At 42.1% G+C, this 21131-nt stretch overlaps 4 protein-coding genes across 4 annotated transcripts; all 4 read left to right on the top strand.

Annotated features, from left to right (window-relative positions):
- The first annotated feature begins 399 nt into the window (after positions 1 to 399).
- Positions 400 to 8133, top strand: LOC117265603 (TBC1 domain family member 15). The gene is made up of 10 exons (XM_033640175.2): positions 400 to 1030; positions 2249 to 2434; positions 2575 to 2693; positions 3260 to 3363; positions 5024 to 5091; positions 5229 to 5375; positions 6457 to 6547; positions 6882 to 7030; positions 7134 to 7275; positions 7373 to 8133. Exons 1-10 carry the CDS (start codon positions 820 to 822, stop codon positions 7539 to 7541), a joined length of 1386 nt encoding a protein of 461 aa, XP_033496066.1. The 5' UTR covers positions 400 to 819; the 3' UTR covers positions 7542 to 8133.
- A 2019-nt stretch (positions 8134 to 10152) lies between these two features.
- On the top strand, positions 10153 to 15581 carry LOC117265744 (heat shock cognate 71 kDa protein-like). The gene is made up of 9 exons (XM_033640414.2): positions 10153 to 10301; positions 11724 to 11928; positions 12033 to 12238; positions 12774 to 12926; positions 12999 to 13554; positions 13703 to 13905; positions 14019 to 14217; positions 14353 to 14585; positions 15034 to 15581. Exons 2-9 carry the CDS (start codon positions 11724 to 11726, stop codon positions 15238 to 15240), a joined length of 1962 nt encoding a protein of 653 aa, XP_033496305.2. The 5' UTR covers positions 10153 to 10301; the 3' UTR covers positions 15241 to 15581.
- Positions 15582 to 16230: 649 nt separating this feature from the next.
- Positions 16231 to 18344, top strand: LOC117265746 (chymotrypsin-like protease CTRL-1). The gene is made up of 7 exons (XM_033640415.2): positions 16231 to 16344; positions 16524 to 16624; positions 16721 to 16800; positions 16912 to 16993; positions 17107 to 17287; positions 17450 to 17580; positions 17974 to 18344. The coding sequence occupies exons 1-7, from the start codon at positions 16299 to 16301 to the stop codon at positions 18133 to 18135; spliced, it is 783 nt and encodes a 260-aa protein (XP_033496306.1). The 5' UTR covers positions 16231 to 16298; the 3' UTR covers positions 18136 to 18344.
- A 111-nt stretch (positions 18345 to 18455) lies between these two features.
- Positions 18456 to 21029, top strand: LOC117266269 (chemerin-like receptor 1). The gene is made up of 2 exons (XM_033641370.2): positions 18456 to 18592; positions 19014 to 21029. Exons 1-2 carry the CDS (start codon positions 18583 to 18585, stop codon positions 20099 to 20101), a joined length of 1098 nt encoding a protein of 365 aa, XP_033497261.1. The 5' UTR covers positions 18456 to 18582; the 3' UTR covers positions 20102 to 21029.
- The last annotated feature ends 102 nt before the right edge of the window (positions 21030 to 21131 follow it).

Below are 21131 nucleotides of genomic sequence, written 5' to 3'. Positions count from 1 at the left end.
TCAGTGTCTTTGAGCAAAGTTTGTGTCTTTTTGGTTGTTTTGTGTCTCCTTGTGCTGGTTTTGCGTCTCTTTGTGGTTGTTTTGCCTGTTTTTTAGTAATTTTGCATCTTTTTACAGTTTCTTTGCACCTCTTTGTGGTAATTTTAGGTCTCTGATTGGTCATAGGTGTTCATTCGAGTGACACTTTGCATATGAAGGCCTATATTTCCATCCATGGAAATATAGAAATAACCCACACATACCCACGTACATGGGTGGATGAGTAAAATGGCAAGTAGCAAGTGCCCCAAGTCTGTTCCTCTAATTAAGCTTCATTAAATAATACTTGAATAAAGACGGATGATTGTGTCTGTTCTACATGAATATGTTTTGTCCTGTCTGTCAGAGCCACTCCTGGGATTTAACTTTTGGTGCTTGGTGCTGTTAAATGAAGCCACTAGGTGGAGTGAGACATGCTCACAACTCCTCTGTGAACTTTGGCTCTGTAGTCCACCTGGAATGTGGGCCAAACTCGGATCTCAAGGTGCAGTCATATGACTCCCAGATGGCCAGATGAGACTCAACGGGGCTGCAAACGGTTCGCTGAAACTCATTCAACAAGTTTTGTGATCTTGAGTCGACTCATGTTGGCAGAGCTCGGTCCTATCCTGGCTGCTCTCAGCTCCATATGGCTTTCGGGAAGAGACGCGCTGTATAAGGAGCAGTAGGTAGTGTGCAGCAGGATGACAGTGTGCTGAGGCTCCGTGGATGCAACAAACTAAATAACACTACTCCTTCACCTGTGCGTGCGCGCTGTGATCGCCAGGACTGCGGGCAGAGATGGAGGATGTGGATCACGGGTGTCCGCGGCAGGCAGCGGGAGAGGAGACGAGATCACCGGACAGTCAGCAGGCAGATGTTCGCTGTCGGGGAGGAGTAGCAGCTCTCAGCTCTCCTGCTCTGTCCACAGCACGTCTCACCTTACCTGGAGTCATGGACGCTGAGGGCAGGGTGGACGAGTCAAGACTGAGGATGCATATTTTCAAAAACGGTATTATTTATTTATCCATCTATCTAGAATATTATGTAATTCATAAATATGTGGAATTTATACAGCTTGACCTCGCATAGCATTCAAGACAACTTTGTCTTCATTCATGTGCAATAATTTGGCATGCAACATAAGTATAACTGGCTCAGTTTGAATTAATGCAGTAGAAACTAATGATTGTGAGGTCACAGCAGGCCAAAAATAAATCTCTAATAATTCCATAATGCCCATTTAGAAATGTTTAATCCAGTGAAAATCATCTTTGAGAGATTATTCATATTTCTGCATATAAAAGTGCTTGTCACGCACTTATAAAACTATATAATCTATATTGTTTTTCAAGCTGAGCACTGTCTTGCTGTTGCAGTAAATACTTCAACAGGGATTATTATTATCAGACGCATCAGTGACCATTCCTGCAGACCTAGAGGAAGTCAAGTGATGCTTTGCTTCAGGACAAGCTGAGCCATAGTCAGCCCATTCTCTAAAATCCAACATTGCGTTGTGCTTCTGACCCCCTGGAGCACAGAAGTCCAGCGTGACTACACCAATAACTATTTATGGTTTGTGAGATTTCCGAGAAGCAGAATAAAATCACATGAGATTCACCAGCCAGACGAGAACATTCAGTGAAGTGTGTGAAGCTCAGCAATGAGGACACATCTGGATTAGTGTTTCAGATGTGTATACATGTGTTGAACGAGCCTATAAACACAATCCCCAGACTGTCGCTCAGCTGGTCCTGGCACTAACTTGGCATGCTGATTGGGCACCAAGCACAGGGCAACAAACATCTACACAGAAGAGTTCCCGCTGGGGTAAAACATCACTTTGAATCTATCATATGAGCAGGAATGTGGACTCACCCTCCTTCGTTTGGCCTTTTGACCTTAATGCACATTCCACCCCTACATGGAAGCATGGAAACCAAAGATTAAAGAACCTGCAGAGCAAAACATTACATAAGACAAATCCTCGTCTTAAATCCTGATGGAAGCAGGGTAAAGTTCACCAAATTCGGATCGGCAATCAATCCGCGTCTTAAAAATTCTCTGTTTTCTCAGCTGCAATTCTCAATGTGATCTGTTCAGTGTTTGTTTTGGTCTGGTGAAGATTGGTTTGACTGAATGATATTAGCTCAAATAACCTTTCAGCTTGAGCTTATGATGCTCATATTGACGACTATAAATGATCAAAATTTTTTCGATCCCCGTCCAGGTGGCGTGTGTCCCTCTGAGCGTGGCCTGGTGTGGCGTTTCCTGTTTGGGATGTACCCGTGCAGCTCTACAGCATTAGAGCGCTCTCTGCTGCAGGAGCAGATGGTCATACGTTACCGGGTCATGAAGAGAAAATGGCAGCAGTTCCTTCCCTCAGCAGTGCGGATGCACCTCAACGGCACTGATGGTAAAAGCTCTAACATGCACCAACACAATAAAGGAAGTCATATGGCTCTCAGCTGCCTCAACGTTTTATTCTCTTTTTTTTCTGCCCTACTTTCTGTCTTTTAAAACGTCTGTGACCTCATGATCCTGTCTCCACTCCAGCTGAGCTGGTTGCAGCAGTCAGGTACTTTGACCAGAGGCAGGCACAGGCCCAGCAACAGACCCAGGATCAGTCTGAGGAGGTCAGAGACAGACTGGGTTTCTTGGAGCTTCAGGCACAGGTCAGATGAGTCAAATATAGTGTTGAATTTTACCTTCTTTATTTTCTGTTTTTCTATCCAGTGCATTTCTGCTTTAGATTTCCACAGTTCCATTAAATATATTTTTATCTTTGTGTGGTGGAAGTGTTTAAAGTGGGAGGAGTGAAGTATGTTTAGGGATATTACTCAACAGGATCTTATTATGTTAAACAAATACTTCATGGCTTATTTACATATGGTATCATTTGATCTTCCTGTACTCGCTGAATTCTTAAGCACCTGTATCTGGAGAGTGTGTGCACTTAAGAAGCACCGATATATTTGTGTATTCACAATCATACTTCACATGCAGCTTGAACAGAATGACCTGACACAAGTTTACAGCCCATACTGTACATTATTATTCCCATTTCAAGTGCAAGAGCAAGGTGTTGGGTTTTTCAATGGTCAAAGGACTCTATGCTGTTCGTATTGTAAAGCCACTTGAGGCATACTTGTAATGTGTGGTTTGGGGCTCTATAAATAAATTTTATTTGACTTGACACACAGACCACTAGTGGTCAAACATATTTCCTTCCCGTTACCAGATATTGTTTGAGCGGGTCACGTTCGACCAAGAGGAGCTGCGGGAAGCCACAAGAATCATTGACAAGGATGTGCCTAGAACTAACAGAGACCTGAGCTATTACCAGTGAGTAATATTTAACCATTGTTGTGCTGTTTTTTGCTATACTTAAGATACGTGTGTGGAATCCACTTCCAGTCCCTTGACATGACGTTTGTGGGAGTAAACATCCAGACATTTTGTTTTAAGCAGGTAAAGGGGATTAGTCTGTTTCTGCTCACTTCATTTGACCCACAGAGGAAAACAAACAGTGATAGACTGGGGTAAATTATTGTTCAAGACAGTAAGTTTTAAGGCTGCATCAAGTTTGTAATATTTACAAGAAGCAAGGATTCCTGCCAATATTATTACACAGCCCTTAGTTACGTAGGTCTCTCATGTTTTGTTTCCCCCGTATTAGGCTGTAAGTCTTACAGCTTAAACTTTACAACCAGCCGTGTATAGGCTATCAGCATTTTCTACATGTTAACAGAAAAAAAAGTTTGGTATTTAATTCAAAGATTATAAAGTCCAGTGAGCTGTGAGTTGCTCTGAATTTAGATCAACACTGGAGAGAATAAACAGGCCAAACTTGATTTGGGAGCAACCAAGACATTTTGTCTCCTCCCCCTCAGGGCTGCAGTACCAGCCTGACTGCTTCTCCTAAATACAAACGTGTTGGTACAATACTGAAATAATTTACATAAAGTAGGGCTACACAATCTCTTTCTTTCTTTCTTTCTGTTTTTTGTTTGTCTGTTTTTAAATCCTCATCAGGATGTCATCTTGCATGATTAACATATTCCGAAAGCTTGCAGTGTTGCACTCAGGTACTTGATATTGCACTTGAGGTATTTGAAAGAGAGTCTCAGTAGAAAACTGCATTTCAGCTTAGTGTGAAGTTCCTTCAAAAAAACTGTGTTGGAAATAATTTCCTTAGATTTTTTAATGCAGCGAGCAATGTGTTGTATTTTAGCAGTATACTGAAAGCAGCAGAAGTACCCTTGTATTGTTAACAAAATATTTAACAACTTTATCGCATATTTTCCTCATATTGTGCAGCCCTAACATAAATTAAAAATGAACAGTGGAGAGCTCAATTTTAAATTGTGGCTGCTTGAATAAGCAAATTTGTATCACTTACTGTATAAGCACTCATGAAGTGCTGAAAGTATATTAAAGAATAAAATATATCAAGTAAACTAATTTAACTAATTTTGTATTTCTCTCGTAGAAAAAATAAATCTTTGTTCATTGTTAAATGCACTATAAATATGAGGGAGCAACTGTCATCGTATTTTATGTTTCTGTGGATAATTTTTATAACTACTGAGCGGTGATACTGAAACTAATGGCCTGCAGTCCAAATCTGGCCTGATAGGGTGCAGTGTGGCACACCGACCATTTTCGAATTCACCATGAAAATAAATTGATTCACACTCGGACTTTGAATGTTAATAAGATGCCAAGTGCATTAGAAAAAAGCATCAAAATAGAGCTTGAATTATCAAAAAGTGCCAAAGGAGGATCCACTTGACCCCCTGACAGAGGTTTGGGCTAAGCCCCAGATATCCTCAAATTATGAAACTGGCCCCTGGCCTCCTGTCAGTTTGCAAAAGTGGCCCCTAGGCAAAGTCAGTTGAGTATCCCCACTACAGAGGCATAAGGAAGCTGCTATCTCTACATAGCGCTCATCAAATACGTTTCTAATTTGTTCAACTAACTGTGCTCCCTCATGTGTCCGCAGGGATGAAGGTTCGGGCAATCTGCTGGTGTTGAGAGATATCCTCATCACTTATGCTGCTTTTCATCCAGGTAAACAACAAGAACAAGCACACCTCAGGTTTATTGACACTGACAAGAGCAGACAACAATAGAGACTGTGTGTTGTGCAGTTAAAGTCACTGTTTGCTGTTTGTGCACCACTTGTTTTGTCTCATTTGTTGATCCAGAGGTCAGTTATGCCCAAGGAATGAATGACCTGTGCAGCCGGTTCCTGGAGGTTCTCGACTCGGAGGTCGACACCTTCTGGAGTTTCTCCTGCTACATGGAGAAGTTCTCTAAGGACTTCAGGGCTGATGGTCTGCACAGAAAAATAGGTGGGATGAATAAATGCAACCTCATGTGTTACACATGTTGTGTGTCCAGGATTTATATGGGGTGAGATGAGATTTGTTCCTAAATGTAACTGCAAGAAAAGATTTAGGACCTCTAGTGGTGAAACAAAGACATTGACTCAAAAGCAATAATTCCAGTCTGTCACAGTATATATTGTATACAGTGGTGGAAGAAGTACTTTTACTTCAGTAAAAGTAGCAGCACCACAGTACCACAGTGTAGAAATATGCCTGTTACAAGTAAAATATGTGCATTTGAAATTAATGACATTAATTCATTTGAAAGTATTGTGATCAGTAACTTTCCAACACTGATTGTGTATATTATTGTACAAGTGTTTGGGGGTTTTCTCTTGCTGTATATTGGACTGATTAGCTTATTCAAAAATCTGACATGTCTTTATTTTTCCATTTATGAGAAGATTGGTGCTAGATCAGGCATTCAGGAAAAAACATGCAAAATATGAACAAAATAGACTGTGCTGAAACCAGAAAAAAACACTGGAGTAATGTAATAAAATCCGTCAAGACCAGGGAACAAAGCCTGGGGGCCAGAACCGGCCCCCCAAAGGGTCCTGTCCAGCCCACTAGATGACTTTGCACACCTAATCTTGAAGCAGTTGTGAGGGCCAAGAGGTGCAGCTTTCAGGACCAAGTTAAATGAGTACTCTACTTTATGTAAAATGCCACCGTGTCCAGAATACAGTCCTCGTATTGTGGTCATATGTAAAGATATTGAATATTGTGCAACATTCCACTTTTGGTGGAATCCTACAGCTGAAGTACGGCCAAAACTGTTCATCATCTTTTATGTAAACAGATACATGTTTTTTAAAATGTACTTGTACTTGTTTACACTAAAAGAAAACTGCAGATGTGAAGGTTGTTATTTTTTCTCAGTTATTCTACAGTGGTTTTACTGGTCTTGCCCAAATGAGATTAAATAAAATAAACTACATGAGTTTGACCCAGTTTAGCCACCACAGAGTTCACTGCAAATCTAAAAATAAGTTAAGATTCTGCAGTTTAATCATATTAAAGAGTTGTGTTTCATGTCTTTTAGAGTTGGAGGCCGCCCTATTGAAGGAACTGGACCCTCAGCTGTATGCTCATTTGGTCACAGACAGCATGGAGAGCTTCACCTTCTGCCACAGGTAAATATCTGCAGATCTTTAATATCATCCTGTATTTTTATTCTCTATTAAAGATGTTTTTTTAACCCATATTTAACCAGGTAAGTCACATGAGATCCACAATCTCTTTTAAAATGGAGACCTGGCCAAGAGAGCAGCGCACAGAAAGTTACAGCCAAACAACCACACACTAAAAACACAGGAACTTGTAAAAATATTAGAATCAATATTAGAATCAATCAATCAAAGTAAAGCTTTGGACAGGTGAATAAAAAAAGCTGCATAGCGCTGCTTCATGTCCATGGATTTTATATATTGTTTCATGTGTGTGTGCATGTGTTGTGCGACCTTTAAGGTGGCTGCTGCTGGGTTTCCAGAGGGAGTTTGAACACAGCGATGCACTACGTTTGTTCGAGATCCTGAGCTGTGACCACCTGGAGCTTATCTCCCAGCAAGTAGACCGAGCCCGTTATCAGGAACGGCTGGCACAGCACTCCAGCACAGGTGAAACAAAGAGTTCGAGTTGGCAGAATAAACAAGGCTGAATGTGGAGGTATAGTTACCTCTGTGAGATGTCTGACTTCAATGTGTCGATATGTTTCTGCAGAGGACAGTTCGGAGTCAGAGCTGCAGGCCATCAACACTGACTTCACCTTTGAGCTCTTCATCTGCGCAGCCATCCTGTTAGAGAACAGAGAGTCTCTGCTGCGGTGCCGAGATGACGTACAGCTCATCCAGTTTACCAGCAGGTTAGTCTGTGTCCTAGGACGTGAACATTTCATCACAGAAAAATGGATTATGTGTTTGTTAATGAATGTGTTGGTTAACCTTTGCCTTTTCTTGCAGCCTTCAGGGAACGTTGGACCTGAACAGCACACTGAAGAAAGCAGAGCACCATCTGTACAACTACTGCAAGCGCTGTGCCTGGGACTATATGAATGGGCGCTGCAGAGCACACAAGAGCAAAGGAGAGGACTTTCTTTATCAACTCCGTAGTTTACTTGTTTTAAAGTGATAGCTGCTATTTAATTGTCAAAGATTGCAATGAAACTGAAATGTTTTTTTTAACAAGGGACATATATAATCCCTGTTTGGAGTTGTGATGGCACATATTCTTTGTCTTAGTTTTTATTTCTGAGGGAAACACACTGACGGCTGCTTACCTTATATTTGATCAGCTGTGTATTATAAATGTAAAATATTTATTGTAAGACAGTTGACCGACACCAACTGTGAGTTATTTTTGGTTGCTCTCCTGGACTGCCCTGAATACGAAAAGCTTAAGCTCATGGACATGAAAATCCACGCTCTAAAGGACTTATTCTCCTGGGTTATGCAATATCCAACTGCTACGAGAAAACAACTACTCAACAGGCGTGTGAAGATCTGGTGTGTCGCAACAGGTGGTGTCTTTAACAAACCGCAGTTATATTTAATGCCAGATGGCCTATGTGGCAGAGAGGCCTATGCAACAAGAATAGACGTCCAGGTTTTGAGCTCTGGCAGAGGCACCATACCATAAGGGGAAGGAAATCCTGCGGTGTCTTTATAGAGAACAAAACACACACACAATGTTGATGACATTAAATGATACCTCAATAAAACTACTGACGAATGAGTACTGTTTTCTTATACACCTCACATAACACAGGATGTTAGCACTGACTTTTAGTAGTTGAATTTTGGTTCATGCTTTGAATGACAGATCCCTCATATTACCAACCAACCACAGGTCAACAGAGATACAAAAATAATTGACACTGAATTTGAAATATAGGAATGCAAAAGAATACAGTTCTCTAGAGACACAAAGTACATGGCCTTTTGAAACCACACTTATTCAAACATACAGTGCTTTACAATTTCTGCATCTCATTCACACATATGGACAGACAGCAGTAGAGCAACTTGGGGTTCAGCGTATCACTCAAGGACACTCAAATATGTGGACAGGAGAACAGAACTGGAGTCGGGAATCGAACTTCCGCTCCTGCAATTTAAAGGTCCAGTGTGTAGGATTTAGTAGCAAACAGTGGTGAGGTTGCAGAACTGAAATATCTCCCATGTGACAAAGCTGAATCCAAATGTCCACCCTATGGACTTGCAGACTAAGCACTTTTGGTCTGAAGTCATATGTACTGTGGTATGTTCACTGTCAACACGTGACGTCTGCGAGGACTGCAAGCCTCTGATAGACAGGCCTCAAGTCTGTTTCATTCGTTGCAGTAAAAATGTTCAAGCAACAACTACAGTCATGTACAATCGCTGATCGCCGCTGTCATATTTCTCACACAAGTTGATAAATAGTGTCTGCTCATCTGTCCCTGTTGATAAAAATATATAAATCCCATGTATAGGCTTTTTGTGACTGAACAAAACAATATTAATGAATCTCTTAAGAACATAAGCTGTACACATTCAAATACAGAAATGTTTGTATATAAGGACCAGACTATGATGACCAATTTTCTGGCCTACATATCTGGCATTACACTGTGCAGCCTACAGGGTTAGACTGCAATAACAAAATTCATTTTGATAACCTATACTTCTACATATTTTGTTATCATGATGTGGCTGAATATTATTTCTGTCCTACAAGAATCAAGTAGTATTCTAATAACTACCAGTAACTATTTTATGCATTCATATGTTTTGATTTTTGAGTCAGCAATCGAAAAAAACTACGTCATGTCCACATTGCAATGAATTGGTAAAGTCTGCACCCTTCGCGAACTCTCTGGAAGTCTGCATAAGGTCCACTTGAGGCCCAATGTGGCACTCCAAAACTTCCCAGGAACACACGTAGACTTCCTGGTCCAGAAGTCTGCAAATGTGGTTAAGTCTGGACAAGCATGTAGGGAGAACTATGGTAGTTGACGAGAATGGCCCTTTCTAGAACCAGTGTTTGATTTGTCCATTCTTAGCTCCTGTAGAACAACATGGCAGTTTCTGTAGAAGAAGACCTTCTCCCTATGTAGACATAAACAGCTCATTCTAAGATAACATTTTCAGGTAATTATAAACCAATGAAAACAAATTTCTAGATATTATATTCCATTTCTGGTAATAGATACCCCTAAATTCTACACACTGGACCTTTGATGGACGACCTGCTCTACATCCTGAGCCACAACCACCCCACAAAACAAATCACTGCTAACAATTTGTGTCTCTAAAGTGAGACAATAATGTGATCTGTCTATTTAAGGTCATACACTGCAAATAACATCTGCAATGGGGGGCCTTTTACAATCACAATAGTTAAAAAGTATTTTGAATAAAGTTATACTGTGTATTGTTCAATGTCCCAGCAGCGAGGGCAACTGAACATGTGAACAACATTGTCTATTTTCAGGAACTACTTTTTTCATAACAGAGCACTGCTCTCAAATTAGTGACAACATGTTTAGTTTGGATGCCAAATCAAAGCTTCATCATCATCAACATTTTTTTATTTTACTTTTTGTTGGTTCGTTTAGCCCAGCTAGCAGATAGCTACAGTAGTAACAACAGCAAGCTTTCATTCTAGGAAATCCAGTCAATGAGCCAAAACACGGGCCTAGAACTTTCCTTGGTGGAGTCACCTGACACCCTTATGGGCTCTCCCTGTACAGTCCTCTATATACACTGGAGAGCAGAGACACTCGACCTCTTAGTCCGCCTGCCAGGAGAGGGAAAGGAGTGCTGGAGAGGAGTGTCGTGTGCTGGGCGAAAAACAAAGCACTGCTCTAACTCAGTAAACTCTAAAGTCTTGAACATCTGACAGCACAAGGTAACCCCTTCGATAAGCATTGCTCTCAGCCTGGCTTCGTAGTCTGTCTTGCTCGCTGCTTTGAAAGCCTAACTGCCAAATGTGAGAGGTGTTTCCAAATAAGCGAGGCCTGCATGGTGTCTGTCAAACGATGGCATGACGAGCTGAAGCAGAATCCCTATGAAAAAACACACAGTTCAGTGGCTGCAGACAAAATGGCTCTATGAATGATTATGAATATTCATATCTTTAAAAGAACAGTGTCAGTCAGACGTGATCCTGATATGAGAACACTGAACATTCACCATACTGTATGACTAACGCAAACTGCTTCTGTATGTGTATCAGTTTTTCACAGGCCACAGTGCTGTTATTATCATGTTCAAACTTTTTTTTTTTTTTTTGAGGGGGGGTACTGCACATGGCAGTTTCAGATGTGGGCGTATAGACAGGCAGTGAAGCAAAAGCACTTTGTCAGCATTTTCTGCTCTGTGTTACACAACTGGATAACGAGTGATAATTCAATAGTCTGTCCTAGTTGGAGCAGTTCTGGGACATTAAATTAAAGTTTCTGCTTTCACCGTTAAGCATATGGAGGTTGTGCACTCTCTAATGTGATCAAATATTTGTGTGGAATATGTGTTTCGCAGCTTCTGATAATTGAATTTCCTGCCTGAGTCTGCATGTTTTGTCAGAGCCAAGAAGTGAGGCAACAGGATGCTTTTGTTGAGTTCCTCACTTATCAGATATGTTTGTTCCAGCACCTCAAAGCTGTAGCTCTCTGTGTGTTTTGTTTGTTTGTTTTTTGAAGGCCAGTTTAATGGAAACCAAGCAAGTCTTGCCCGCTCACCATTGATAAGTGATCTGTTAATTTTTAGCCACCTTCCATTCATTGCCATGTAGATACGCTGATACTTATTATAGTAAGGGCTAGCTATTTGGAGCCAGCTGTCGGAAAAGAGACACACTGATCACTACTCCAGGATCACATCACATTTCACCAGCCTGACTGTTGCGGGGGGGGGGGGGGGGGGGGGGGGATTAAAGGGCAGTGTGTGACACAGTCAAGTCGTTTGGTCTCGAGTGTCAGGAGGTGATTTAAGCCACTACACCATGGATGACACTCCACCACTTTTTGGGCCTCACGTGGCCTTGCATTTGGGTTTCTGTAACAGAAATAGGCACATCGTTGTAGATTCACCCACAGGAGGTATACACAGGTAAACGTAGTATGCAGGTGCATACACATTGCTTTAAAAATACTATAAAGATACACTTTTAAAGCCCAAGTATGAAACAGCTACAATAGTAAACATCAAAATAAGCATAAATCCTTCATTTGGTGATGATGAATACTTTCCATACACTAATACAGGATCACTGTACAACATTTTTTAAAAAAGTCTGCAATTACTAACACAGTTCTTTTTTCTTCTATCTAAGATGTCCAAAGGACCAGCAGTAGGCATTGATCTGGGCACCACATATTCCTGTGTGGGCATCTTCCAGCATGGCAAAGTGGAAATCATTGCCAATGACCAAGGAAACAGGACCACTCCCAGCTATGTGGCCTTCACAGATACTGAGAGACTGATTGGAGATGCTGCCAAGAACCAGGTGGCCATGAACCCAGCCAACACTGTGTTTGGTAAGGACTGCAACACTCAAAATGCAACAGGCTCAGAAAAAGTGTTCCAAAATGAGCATATGACTTACAGAGTCTTGTGTTTTTTTCTCTTAAATCTCCTTTAGATGCCAAGCGTCTCATCGGTCGTAAGTTTGACGATCTTGTGGTGCAGGCAGACATGAAGCACTGGCCTTTCAAGGTTGTGAATGATGCATCCAAACCCAAGGTGGAGGTTGAATATAAGGGTGAGATGAAAACCTTCTATGCGGAGGAGATTTCCTCGATGGTCCTCACCAAGATGAAGGAGATCTCGGAAGCTTATCTTGGCAAGGTAGGTGACAAGAAGTGTACAACACTTTGCTCGAAATGACACAGGGTTGTTTGATTTTATGCAGACAAAAGGGTTTTAACATGCGCCTTTAACACACAAATGTCATTTTTTGATCCATTGTATCCTCGTACAAAGGTTTGTATGATACCCTATGAATGCCCCACAAATGACGTTACTCACTTAGCGTTAAGTTACAAAGGTTAGGTTTAAGCAAATACAGTTACTGTGGTTATGTTAAGGAAAAGAAACATGGCGAAGACGTACCTTAAAATAACTCAAAGTATACATGGTTCTGAACACCAGTCTCTTGGGGGAAAGTCCTGAGGTCCTTGTGGCCCATCCACCACTGCAACCTGCCTTCTTATGTTCATTGGTCACATGATCGAAGCTTTTCCAAAGACGTGGGTTATTCACAAATTACTGGCTTATGATTACTTGGGATATGTGTGAATTTTGGTACATTACTTTTTTAGGAAAATGTACAAACATCGTATGAGAACAGCCTGATTGACTCAAGGTCTTACTGTCTTCACAGCCTGTGACCAACGCTGTTATCACAGTTCCTGCTTACTTCAATGACTCCCAGCGTCAAGCCACCAAAGATGCTGGAACCATCGCTGGGCTTAATGTGCTGCGCATCATCAATGAGCCCACTGCTGCAGCCATTGCGTATGGCCTGGACAAAAAGGTAACTAACTAATAAAAGGCAAACCCTAAACTATTTCATGTTTCTTTTCGTAATTTTCACGATTTATTTTAGGTTGGCAGTGAACGTAATGTCCTCATCTTTGACCTTGGAGGTGGGACTTTCGATGTTTCTATCCTGACTATTGAGGATGGCATCTTTGAAGTGAAGTCCACAGCCGGTGACACCCACTTGGGTGGTGAGGACTTTGACAACCGCATGGTCAACCACTTCATCGCTGAGTTCAAGCGCAAGTTCAAAAAGGAAATCACCAACAACAAGCGAGCCGTGCGTCGTCTGCGCACAGCCTGCGAGCGTGCCAAGCGCACCCTCTCCAGCAGCACCCAGGCCAGCATTGAGATCGATTCGCTCTACGAAGGAGCAGATTTCTACACTTCCATCACCAGGGCCCGTTTTGAGGAGCTCAATGCAGACCTGTTCCGTGGAACCCTCGAGCCAGTGGAGAAGGCCCTGAGGGATGCCAAGATGGACAAGGCTCAGATCCATGACATTGTCCTGGTGGGTGGCTCCACACGTATCCCCAAGATTCAAAAGCTGCTGCAGGACTTCTTCAATGGCCGTGACCTCAATAAGAGCATCAACCCTGATGAGGCTGTGGCTTATGGTGCTGGTGGGTATCTCTACAGCATTAGTTTTATAGTCATTTTATAGTCATCTTACTATTTTAGTACAAAGCTGCCATTCAAACATAATTAAGTGGTTTATATGAAAGCTTTCTTATCATGGCATTAGTTTCACCATTTGGAAACTCTTCACAGCTGTTCAGGCAGCCATCTTGGCTGGTGATAAGTCTGAGAATGTACAAGACCTGCTCCTGCTGGATGTCACGCCTCTGTCCCTGGGAATTGAGACCGCTGGGGGAGTAATGACTGTCCTTATCAAAAGGAACACCACTATTCCCACCAAGCAAACCCAGACCTTTACCACCTATTCAGACAACCAACCTGGTGTGCTTATTCAGGTAGGAAAGTTCTAAACAAACAATAATTCACTCCTCGTTGCCCTGGTATATTACAGTTACTCCTGTGAGTGCTCACTGATGCAACAGAATCTGATCTGAGTAATTGTTTTCAGGTTTATGAAGGTGAGAGAGCCATGACCAAGGACAATAATATCCTGGGCAAGTTTGAGCTGACCGGTATTCCACCTGCTCCCAGAGGTGTCCCTCAGATTGAGGTGACCTTTGACATTGATGCCAATGGCATTCTCAATGTGTCTGCAGTGGACAAAAGCACTGGAAAGGAGAACAAGATAACCATCACCAATGATAAAGGTAGGTAAACATATTAAATACTTCTTAAATCAGGAGCTGTTGTAGTACAGAAGCTAGAGAAATGCCACACATGATTAGGGACAATAATAAATATCGCACAGGAGGTACACAGCTTTGTATTTCATCCTCCCATAGGGCGGTTGAGCAAGGAGGAGATTGAGCAGATGGTGCAGGAGGCAGAGCAGTTCAGGAGTGAGGATGAGGCCCAGAGAGACAAGGTCACAGCCAAGAACGCTCTCGAGTCTCTGGCCTTCAACATGAAGAGCACTGTGGAGGATGAGAAGCTCCAAGACAAAATCAGCCCCGAGGACAAAAAGAGCATCGTAGACAAGTGCAATGAAGTCATTGCCTGGCTGGACAGGAACCAGGTAAAAATACTGTTGACTGAACCATAAGTCTTCAAACAGGTTCCTCTTTGGCTCACTTTGTGAAAGTAGAATGGTGCCCTAAATCATGAAAACAATGTTAAGCAAATTTCTTACTTCCCTGAGAAAATGTCAAAAGAGCTCCAGCAACACGTGTGTTATGCAAAACAACTTAATTTACTGACTGACGGGTTTCAGCTTGTGGCCTTCATCAGCCACAAGCTGATGCCAATAAATGAAGTTGTTTTGCTTACCACAAGTGTTGCTGGAGCTCTTGTGACATTTTCCAGTGTTTCCTCACTCTCCATGCACCTTGTGAATTGGTGAAGTTGTGCCAGAAACCACTTTTTACTTCCCTTAGAAGTAATTTCAATACAGTAAACAACTGCAATATTTACCAACTTGCCAAGTCCTCCATGACAACGAATTGTTTGTTGCTTCTGTTACCCAGACGGCAGAGAAGGATGAGTACGAACACCAGCAGAAGGAATTAGAGAAGGTGTGCAACCCCATCATCACCAAGCTGTATCAGGGGGGTATGCCAGGAGGAATGCCAGGAGGAATGCCAGGAGGGATGCCTGGAGGGATGCCTGGTGGCTTCCCCGGTGGAGCTGGAGGTGGCTCTTCCTCTGGGCCAACTATTGAGGAGGTTGACTAAACACTGTGCTGAGAGTATCCTCATCCCAGATCCCAACATACTTCCTCAAAGCTATTTACTGATTACAAATCCAATACGTGAGATTGCAGGCTTTTTTATTTAAATGTGTGCTGTTCAATTCATTTGTTCAGAACTTTTAAGATAACCAAGCCTGACACTTAGCCTACACACAGTTAGAATATTTAGTCACGTGAGACATAATCAGAGTCATTTGTTGTCTTCAGTATTTTTCTCTCTAGTGATGATTCGCATGAAGGATCAAAACTCACCTCTTTTCATTTTTGTTTTCTGAACTTTAAATCAATAAAGATTACCAACGGGATTCTGATTTGCAAAATGGACTCTGTGTGTATTGTGATTAATATATTTCAATACCATTACATTTCTGAATCAGATATACAATATATCTATCAGTGCATAAAATACCTGTGCACTGGGACTCTCGACATGCTGCTGTTGAAATGTGTAGATTGACCTGTAGATAAATCTGGTTCCTATAAGCAGACCACAGTGGTTAAGATCTACATCTGTCTTCCTGTATGTCGCCTAGTATTACAAACAGGAAATGACATTTTTTAAGAAATCTGATTAAAAGCAGGCGTTGCTTCTTGTTTGTGTGAGGTGTGAAACAAGGAGGCAAAGCAAGAGCATACACACCGCAACAGACTGTGATGCAAATGTATCATCCACCTTAGTTTAAGAATGCATGGACTGTAAAACGTTTTTTTTCCCTCTCTCCTCAGCATATCGACGGGCAGTGTTGTTAATTCTTACCAATAGAATGATTACGCAACAATTTGTTTGCTAACAGCCATGACCTATGTGCACAAGAACAGGACAAACACAAGCATAAGACTTAGTGGATGAATGTTTCACTTATAACCAGATGTTTTCTTCCCAGACCAATCGATGTGTGTGTGTCTGTGTGGTGGGGGGGTACCTGCAATATGCAGTGCTACACATGGAACTCAGGATCAAGTGTTGATAACTACACATATAAAAGCCAGTGTCCACCACTGCCAGCACTCAGGGAAGTGAATCACGATCGAGACACAGCCATGTTCTTGCTTGTCAGTTGTTTGGCTCTTGTGGCCTCTGCACTGGGTGAGTGACTGGCGGTTTACCAGCAGATGTATTTATCTGTAGGAAACTTTTTTATTTTTTTTTGCGATAACACACATAGGTATCATTCCTAATGTTTGGCTGATGCCACATTAATAAGATTGCAACATAATAATACTCAGAACAGCAGTTAATTTTGGGGTTGTGTGATCTGGCCACAGGGTGTGGAGTGCCTGCTATCAAGCCCCAAGTGAGAGACAACAAGATTGTCAATGGGCAGACTGCTGTGTCTGGGTCCTGGCCTTGGCAGGTTTCACTTCAGGTAGCGTGCGTAATGCACCCTCCAACCTCAACCCCTTGTGTAATACAGAAAATGCCATTAAGGAAATATTGTAAATATGCATGTTGTCACGTCTAGGATGGTAGGGGATTCCACTTCTGTGGGGGATCCCTGATCAACCAGTACTGGGTTGTCACTGCTGCTCATTGCCGTGTGTCGTAAGTAATGTCGCCATATCCCACATCCGCATGAGAACAAAAGAAAAACAAAACGACTTTGTACGACTTATCTCTGTAATGACTTCCTCTGTATGTTTTTATTCTCTTCAGTCCTAGAAGCCACCGTGTTATCCTGGGAGAGCACGATCGCCAGTCCAGCAGTGAGCCCATTCAGGTCAAGTCCATTTCCAGGGTAAGCCACACTACAACACGTATAAGCTTCCTGTTCTTCATAAAAATGTAATCTTTTACTTGAATTAGCCATTTTCTGGGTAGATTTGTCATTATGCTCATCCCTCCACCCAGGCCATCACTCACCCCTACTACAACACCCAGAACTTCAACAATGACATCACCCTTCTGAGGCTGTCCTCCCCAGTGCAGATGACATCCCGTGTGTCTCCTGTATGTCTGGCCTCCTCCAGCACCAACATCCCCTCTGGAACCAGATGTGTCACCACTGGGTGGGGCAAGACCGGCCAAACCTGTGAGTGAGCGCCTGCTTTCTAAATCTCACACACAGGGTAAATTTACACACGTATGAACGGTTCCATTTCCACAAAGGGGAAAATATAAAGGCACGACTAAGAACGATGGAAAAGATTTAATTGTGCAGTGAGCTTCATCCCCATTTCTCCTCCGTTCTCAGCAAGCCCCCGCTACCTCCAGCAGACCGGCCTGCCTCTGCTCAGCCCTGCTCAGTGCAAGCAGTACTGGGGTTATAACAGAATCACTGATGCCATGATCTGTGCCGGTGCTTCTGGAGTGTCCTCCTGTCAGGTAACAACTAATTACAGCGCCTGAATACAGATTTATAAAAAGTAATTCCTCAAAACAACAATCACCTGAAGGATAGTTATGAAGCAAGTGTTCATGATTGATTGATCGAGCTATGAATAGATTTCGCAAACAGTTAATAACATGTGCATACTTTATCATTAATAAATGAGTCATTAAAAAGGGTTCTGTCTTCTCACTCAACAATAATGTTCTCACACATTTTCTTGGGTGGTAAATGACTCATGGCAGGCCAGCCCACATCCTGTACAAAACTTAAACGACAAAGTCCTCTCACTCTCAAGCAATGTCAAGAGATTGATCCAGGCTTTTATTAAGTGACCCCATGCATGCTCGTGAAAATCAATTAGTAAAAACCTATCTGTCTCATTTCAGGGTGACTCCGGTGGCCCTCTGGTCTGTGAGAATGGTGGAGTGTGGTCCCTTGTGGGTATTGTGTCCTGGGGCACCTCTAACTGCAACGTGCGTGCCCCTGCCGTGTACGCCCGTGTGTCCTACCTGCGCAGCTGGATCGACCAGACCGTTGCTTCCAACTAACATGCAAACACACAGAATCTGCAGTGCACGTGCATTGTTTCCCATCGTCCTGCTCCTCACTGTGATCAGTGAGTGATTCTATACAGTGTCAATATGAGATGCTTTTGCTATTTCCATTGACTTTGAATGGTAGAAACTATTCAGTGTACTGATGCGTTTGGTGCATCTATGAGAAATCATGCATAAAATAAAACTCTTAAAAACACTAATGTCGGTTTTTGTGTTTTTGTCGCACTGTCATGTTGGATTGCATTATATTCTAAGGTGCTAGTGTTTTTTGCCCTCGCCCTGCACATTGCTTATTGCCTAATTACAGCAGAGGCACTGTCTCATTGGCAGCTGCATGAACTGAGAAGGAGGAATAATCAGAGTGAGAGAATCAGTAAAGGCAGAACAAGATACATCAGCTCAGCATAAAGACAGACTCTGGCCACTCAAGTAAAAAACATGGGGACTGGTAAGAAACTTTAAACATATAACTGCATTGCTTTTAAATTGCATTAACAGAAAAGTGATCTACTCTAATTTCTTGCTAACTGATCTAAAACAGGTATGCATTAACCTCCTTTTTATTTAATAGTTGATGTTTTCTAAACACTACAGCAATTAAGTGAAATGATTGGTAAAGTCAACTTTCACTATTCTGTGACTGCTTCATCCAATCTGGTGCTATAGTGGGAGCCAGAGCTGCACAGAACATGAGCCAGGACAGGAGCATTCAAAAATACAATTATAAAAACTACAAAATAGTGCAGAGTTAATTAAAATCAGATCACCTACTTCATCTGGTTGTAAAAGTAATGTTTTCTCAGTGCGTGTTGCAGAACATGTTAAAGATAGTGATGTCTGTAACGACACGTTTCTTCTTTGTTCAATAGATAACATGACTTCCACTGTACGTCAACCAGACAGGATGGAGGGGATTCTCAGGAATGTACGCACAGCCTGCCTGGTCATCTACTGCGTGATATTTCTGGTTGGAACTCTGGGCAACAGTCTGGTCATCTACGTGACAGGCTGCAGGATGAAGAGAACAGTCAACTCAGTCTGGTTTCTCAACTTGGCGCTGGCTGACTTCCTCTTCACGGCCTTCCTGATTTTCTCGATCATTTCTATCTCTCAGGATCACCAATGGCAATTTGGACGATTCATGTGCAAGCTCAACAGCTTTGTGATTGTGGTCAATATGTTTGCCAGTATCTTTCTCCTGACAGCCATAAGTCTTGATCGTTTCCTGTCAGTCTGGTGGGTGGTGTGGGCACAAAACAAGCGCACCATTTGCAAAGCCCAGATCATATGCATTTTCATCTGGATAGCCGCTATAGTCTGCAGCACCCCTTATGCTGTTTTTCGTGAGCTTAGGTTCACTGGGGGGAAGATTTTCTGTAGTTATACTCCACACATGACACATGAACAAGCATGGACTCTCGGCATTTTTCGCTTTGTTATGGGCTTCTTCATCCCATTCCTGGTGATATTTGTCTCTTATGTGGCCATAAGTGTTCGTGCCAGGCGCCTGCAGAGGACCAGGAAACAGAGACCTCGGCGAATCGTTTTCTCCATCATTCTTGCATTCTTCATCTGCTGGTTGCCCTACCACATTGTGCATTTCGTAGAGTTAAAGTCCTATACTGACCCCTCGCTCCGGAATACTGTTAGGATTGCAGGTTCTCTACTTCTGAATCTGGCTTTTATTAACAGCTGCCTGAACCCCATTCTCTATGTTTTCATGTGTGATGAATTCCAGAAGAAGCTCAAGCAGTCCGTATGCCACGTCCTAGAAAGCGCCCTGGCAGAGGACCACTTGTCCTTTATGTCCTCTCGCACCTTATCGTCACACTTTTCTCGGATTTCCCGGAAGTCGGACTCTACTGCGCCTCCAGAGAGGAAAGGCACGGCCACTTCCTCAGACACCGAAAGCAAAGTGGTCATCACAGAAGAAAAAGAGACAGTTAGCTCTGAGTAAGGCCTCCACAGCCACTTGCTTTGACTTCACAGAAAGCAAAGTGGTTATCACAGCAGAGAGACAGTAAGCACTGATTGGGACTGCCACCACAGGTGATGTAAATTTTATGGGTACAGATCTCTTTTTAAAGCCAAACTGAACACATACTGAAAATGGCATGTTGATTCAGACAATGCATTTGTGCGCAGAAAAAAAATGAGTTGGATGTTTGTAATGAGTGATTTGAATGTTTTTTTAATCGCCTATACACGATTAGGTGTTTTCACTTAAAGCTGATAAGAAGAAATGAACATCAAACGCTTTATTTCCTGCACTCTGGTGATTTTTTTTAATGCATCCGTTTGTGTCTTTTCTGCACCAGTGTATGATAATTGAGCTTCCTGCTTCATAGATGTGTTATCCTCTCTCCCTTTAATGGCAGATTGCAACCATGGCTTTGGAGGCAGCAAACTCTTATAACCTACTTTACCAGAGGCACTGTTGCATCTATGATCCTGATCCAGTTTGACAAAATTAAAGTCCTCTGCTACTTTTGATATTTTTTTATTGTTTTTTTATTGAGGTGGATGTGCGTGTGTGTATCGTCAAAAAATCTATGCCTGTGACAGATCTAATCAGCCAGAATAATTGAAAACACCTACACGGGTGTGTTGTGATGTAAGATGTACATATGAATTTCTCCGTGTAACAATGACTTATTTTGTACCACTGTAACCTTCAAGACATCAGATATGGAATTACCTGTAACTCGTGATAAAGACACCAGTTTTATGTTTATGCTTATAACCTTTGGATGAACTTCTTATTTACCCATGCTTATTGATGAGCAAATTGTCCACTGCAGTATCCATGATACTATCACGCAAGTCTGAGCTTTAATAACTAAGCTATATGCATTTTGATACAGTGAATAAAGTCTTATTTTTAATGGGCTGTTCTCTTCCTTCTGCATGAATAAAATGCAACAACTTGATTTTTTCATGCTCTTATTCATAGCTTAGAGTTAAAGCATTGCTTATCACACAAAACA

This window comes from Epinephelus lanceolatus, chromosome 10 (genome assembly GCF_041903045.1).
Source record: "Epinephelus lanceolatus isolate andai-2023 chromosome 10, ASM4190304v1, whole genome shotgun sequence".
NCBI classification, from domain to species: Eukaryota; Metazoa; Chordata; class Actinopteri; order Perciformes; family Serranidae; genus Epinephelus; species Epinephelus lanceolatus.
The sequence above is the reverse complement of the archived record's forward strand: the minus strand, read 5'-3'. Positions and strand labels throughout refer to the sequence as shown.

Coding starts and splice junctions, on each gene's coding strand:
- LOC117265603 (XM_033640175.2), top strand. CDS start 820: ATGGAGGATGTGGATCACGGGTGTCCGCGGCAGGCAGCGGGAGAGGAG. Junction 2,435..2,574: donor GCACCTCAACGGCACTGATG/GTAAAAGCTCTA, acceptor TCTCCACTCCAG/CTGAGCTGGTTGCAGCAGTC. Junction 7,276..7,372: donor CTCATCCAGTTTACCAGCAG/GTTAGTCTGTGT, acceptor CTTTTCTTGCAG/CCTTCAGGGAACGTTGGACC.
- LOC117265744 (XM_033640414.2), top strand. CDS start 11,724: ATGTCCAAAGGACCAGCAGTAGGCATTGATCTGGGCACCACATATTCC. Junction 12,239..12,773: donor CGGAAGCTTATCTTGGCAAG/GTAGGTGACAAG, acceptor CTGTCTTCACAG/CCTGTGACCAACGCTGTTAT. Junction 14,586..15,033: donor CCTGGCTGGACAGGAACCAG/GTAAAAATACTG, acceptor TCTGTTACCCAG/ACGGCAGAGAAGGATGAGTA.
- LOC117265746 (XM_033640415.2), top strand. CDS start 16,299: ATGTTCTTGCTTGTCAGTTGTTTGGCTCTTGTGGCCTCTGCACTGG. Junction 16,625..16,720: donor CTTGGCAGGTTTCACTTCAG/GTAGCGTGCGTA, acceptor TGTCACGTCTAG/GATGGTAGGGGATTCCACTT. Junction 16,994..17,106: donor AGGTCAAGTCCATTTCCAGG/GTAAGCCACACT, acceptor CCCTCCACCCAG/GCCATCACTCACCCCTACTA.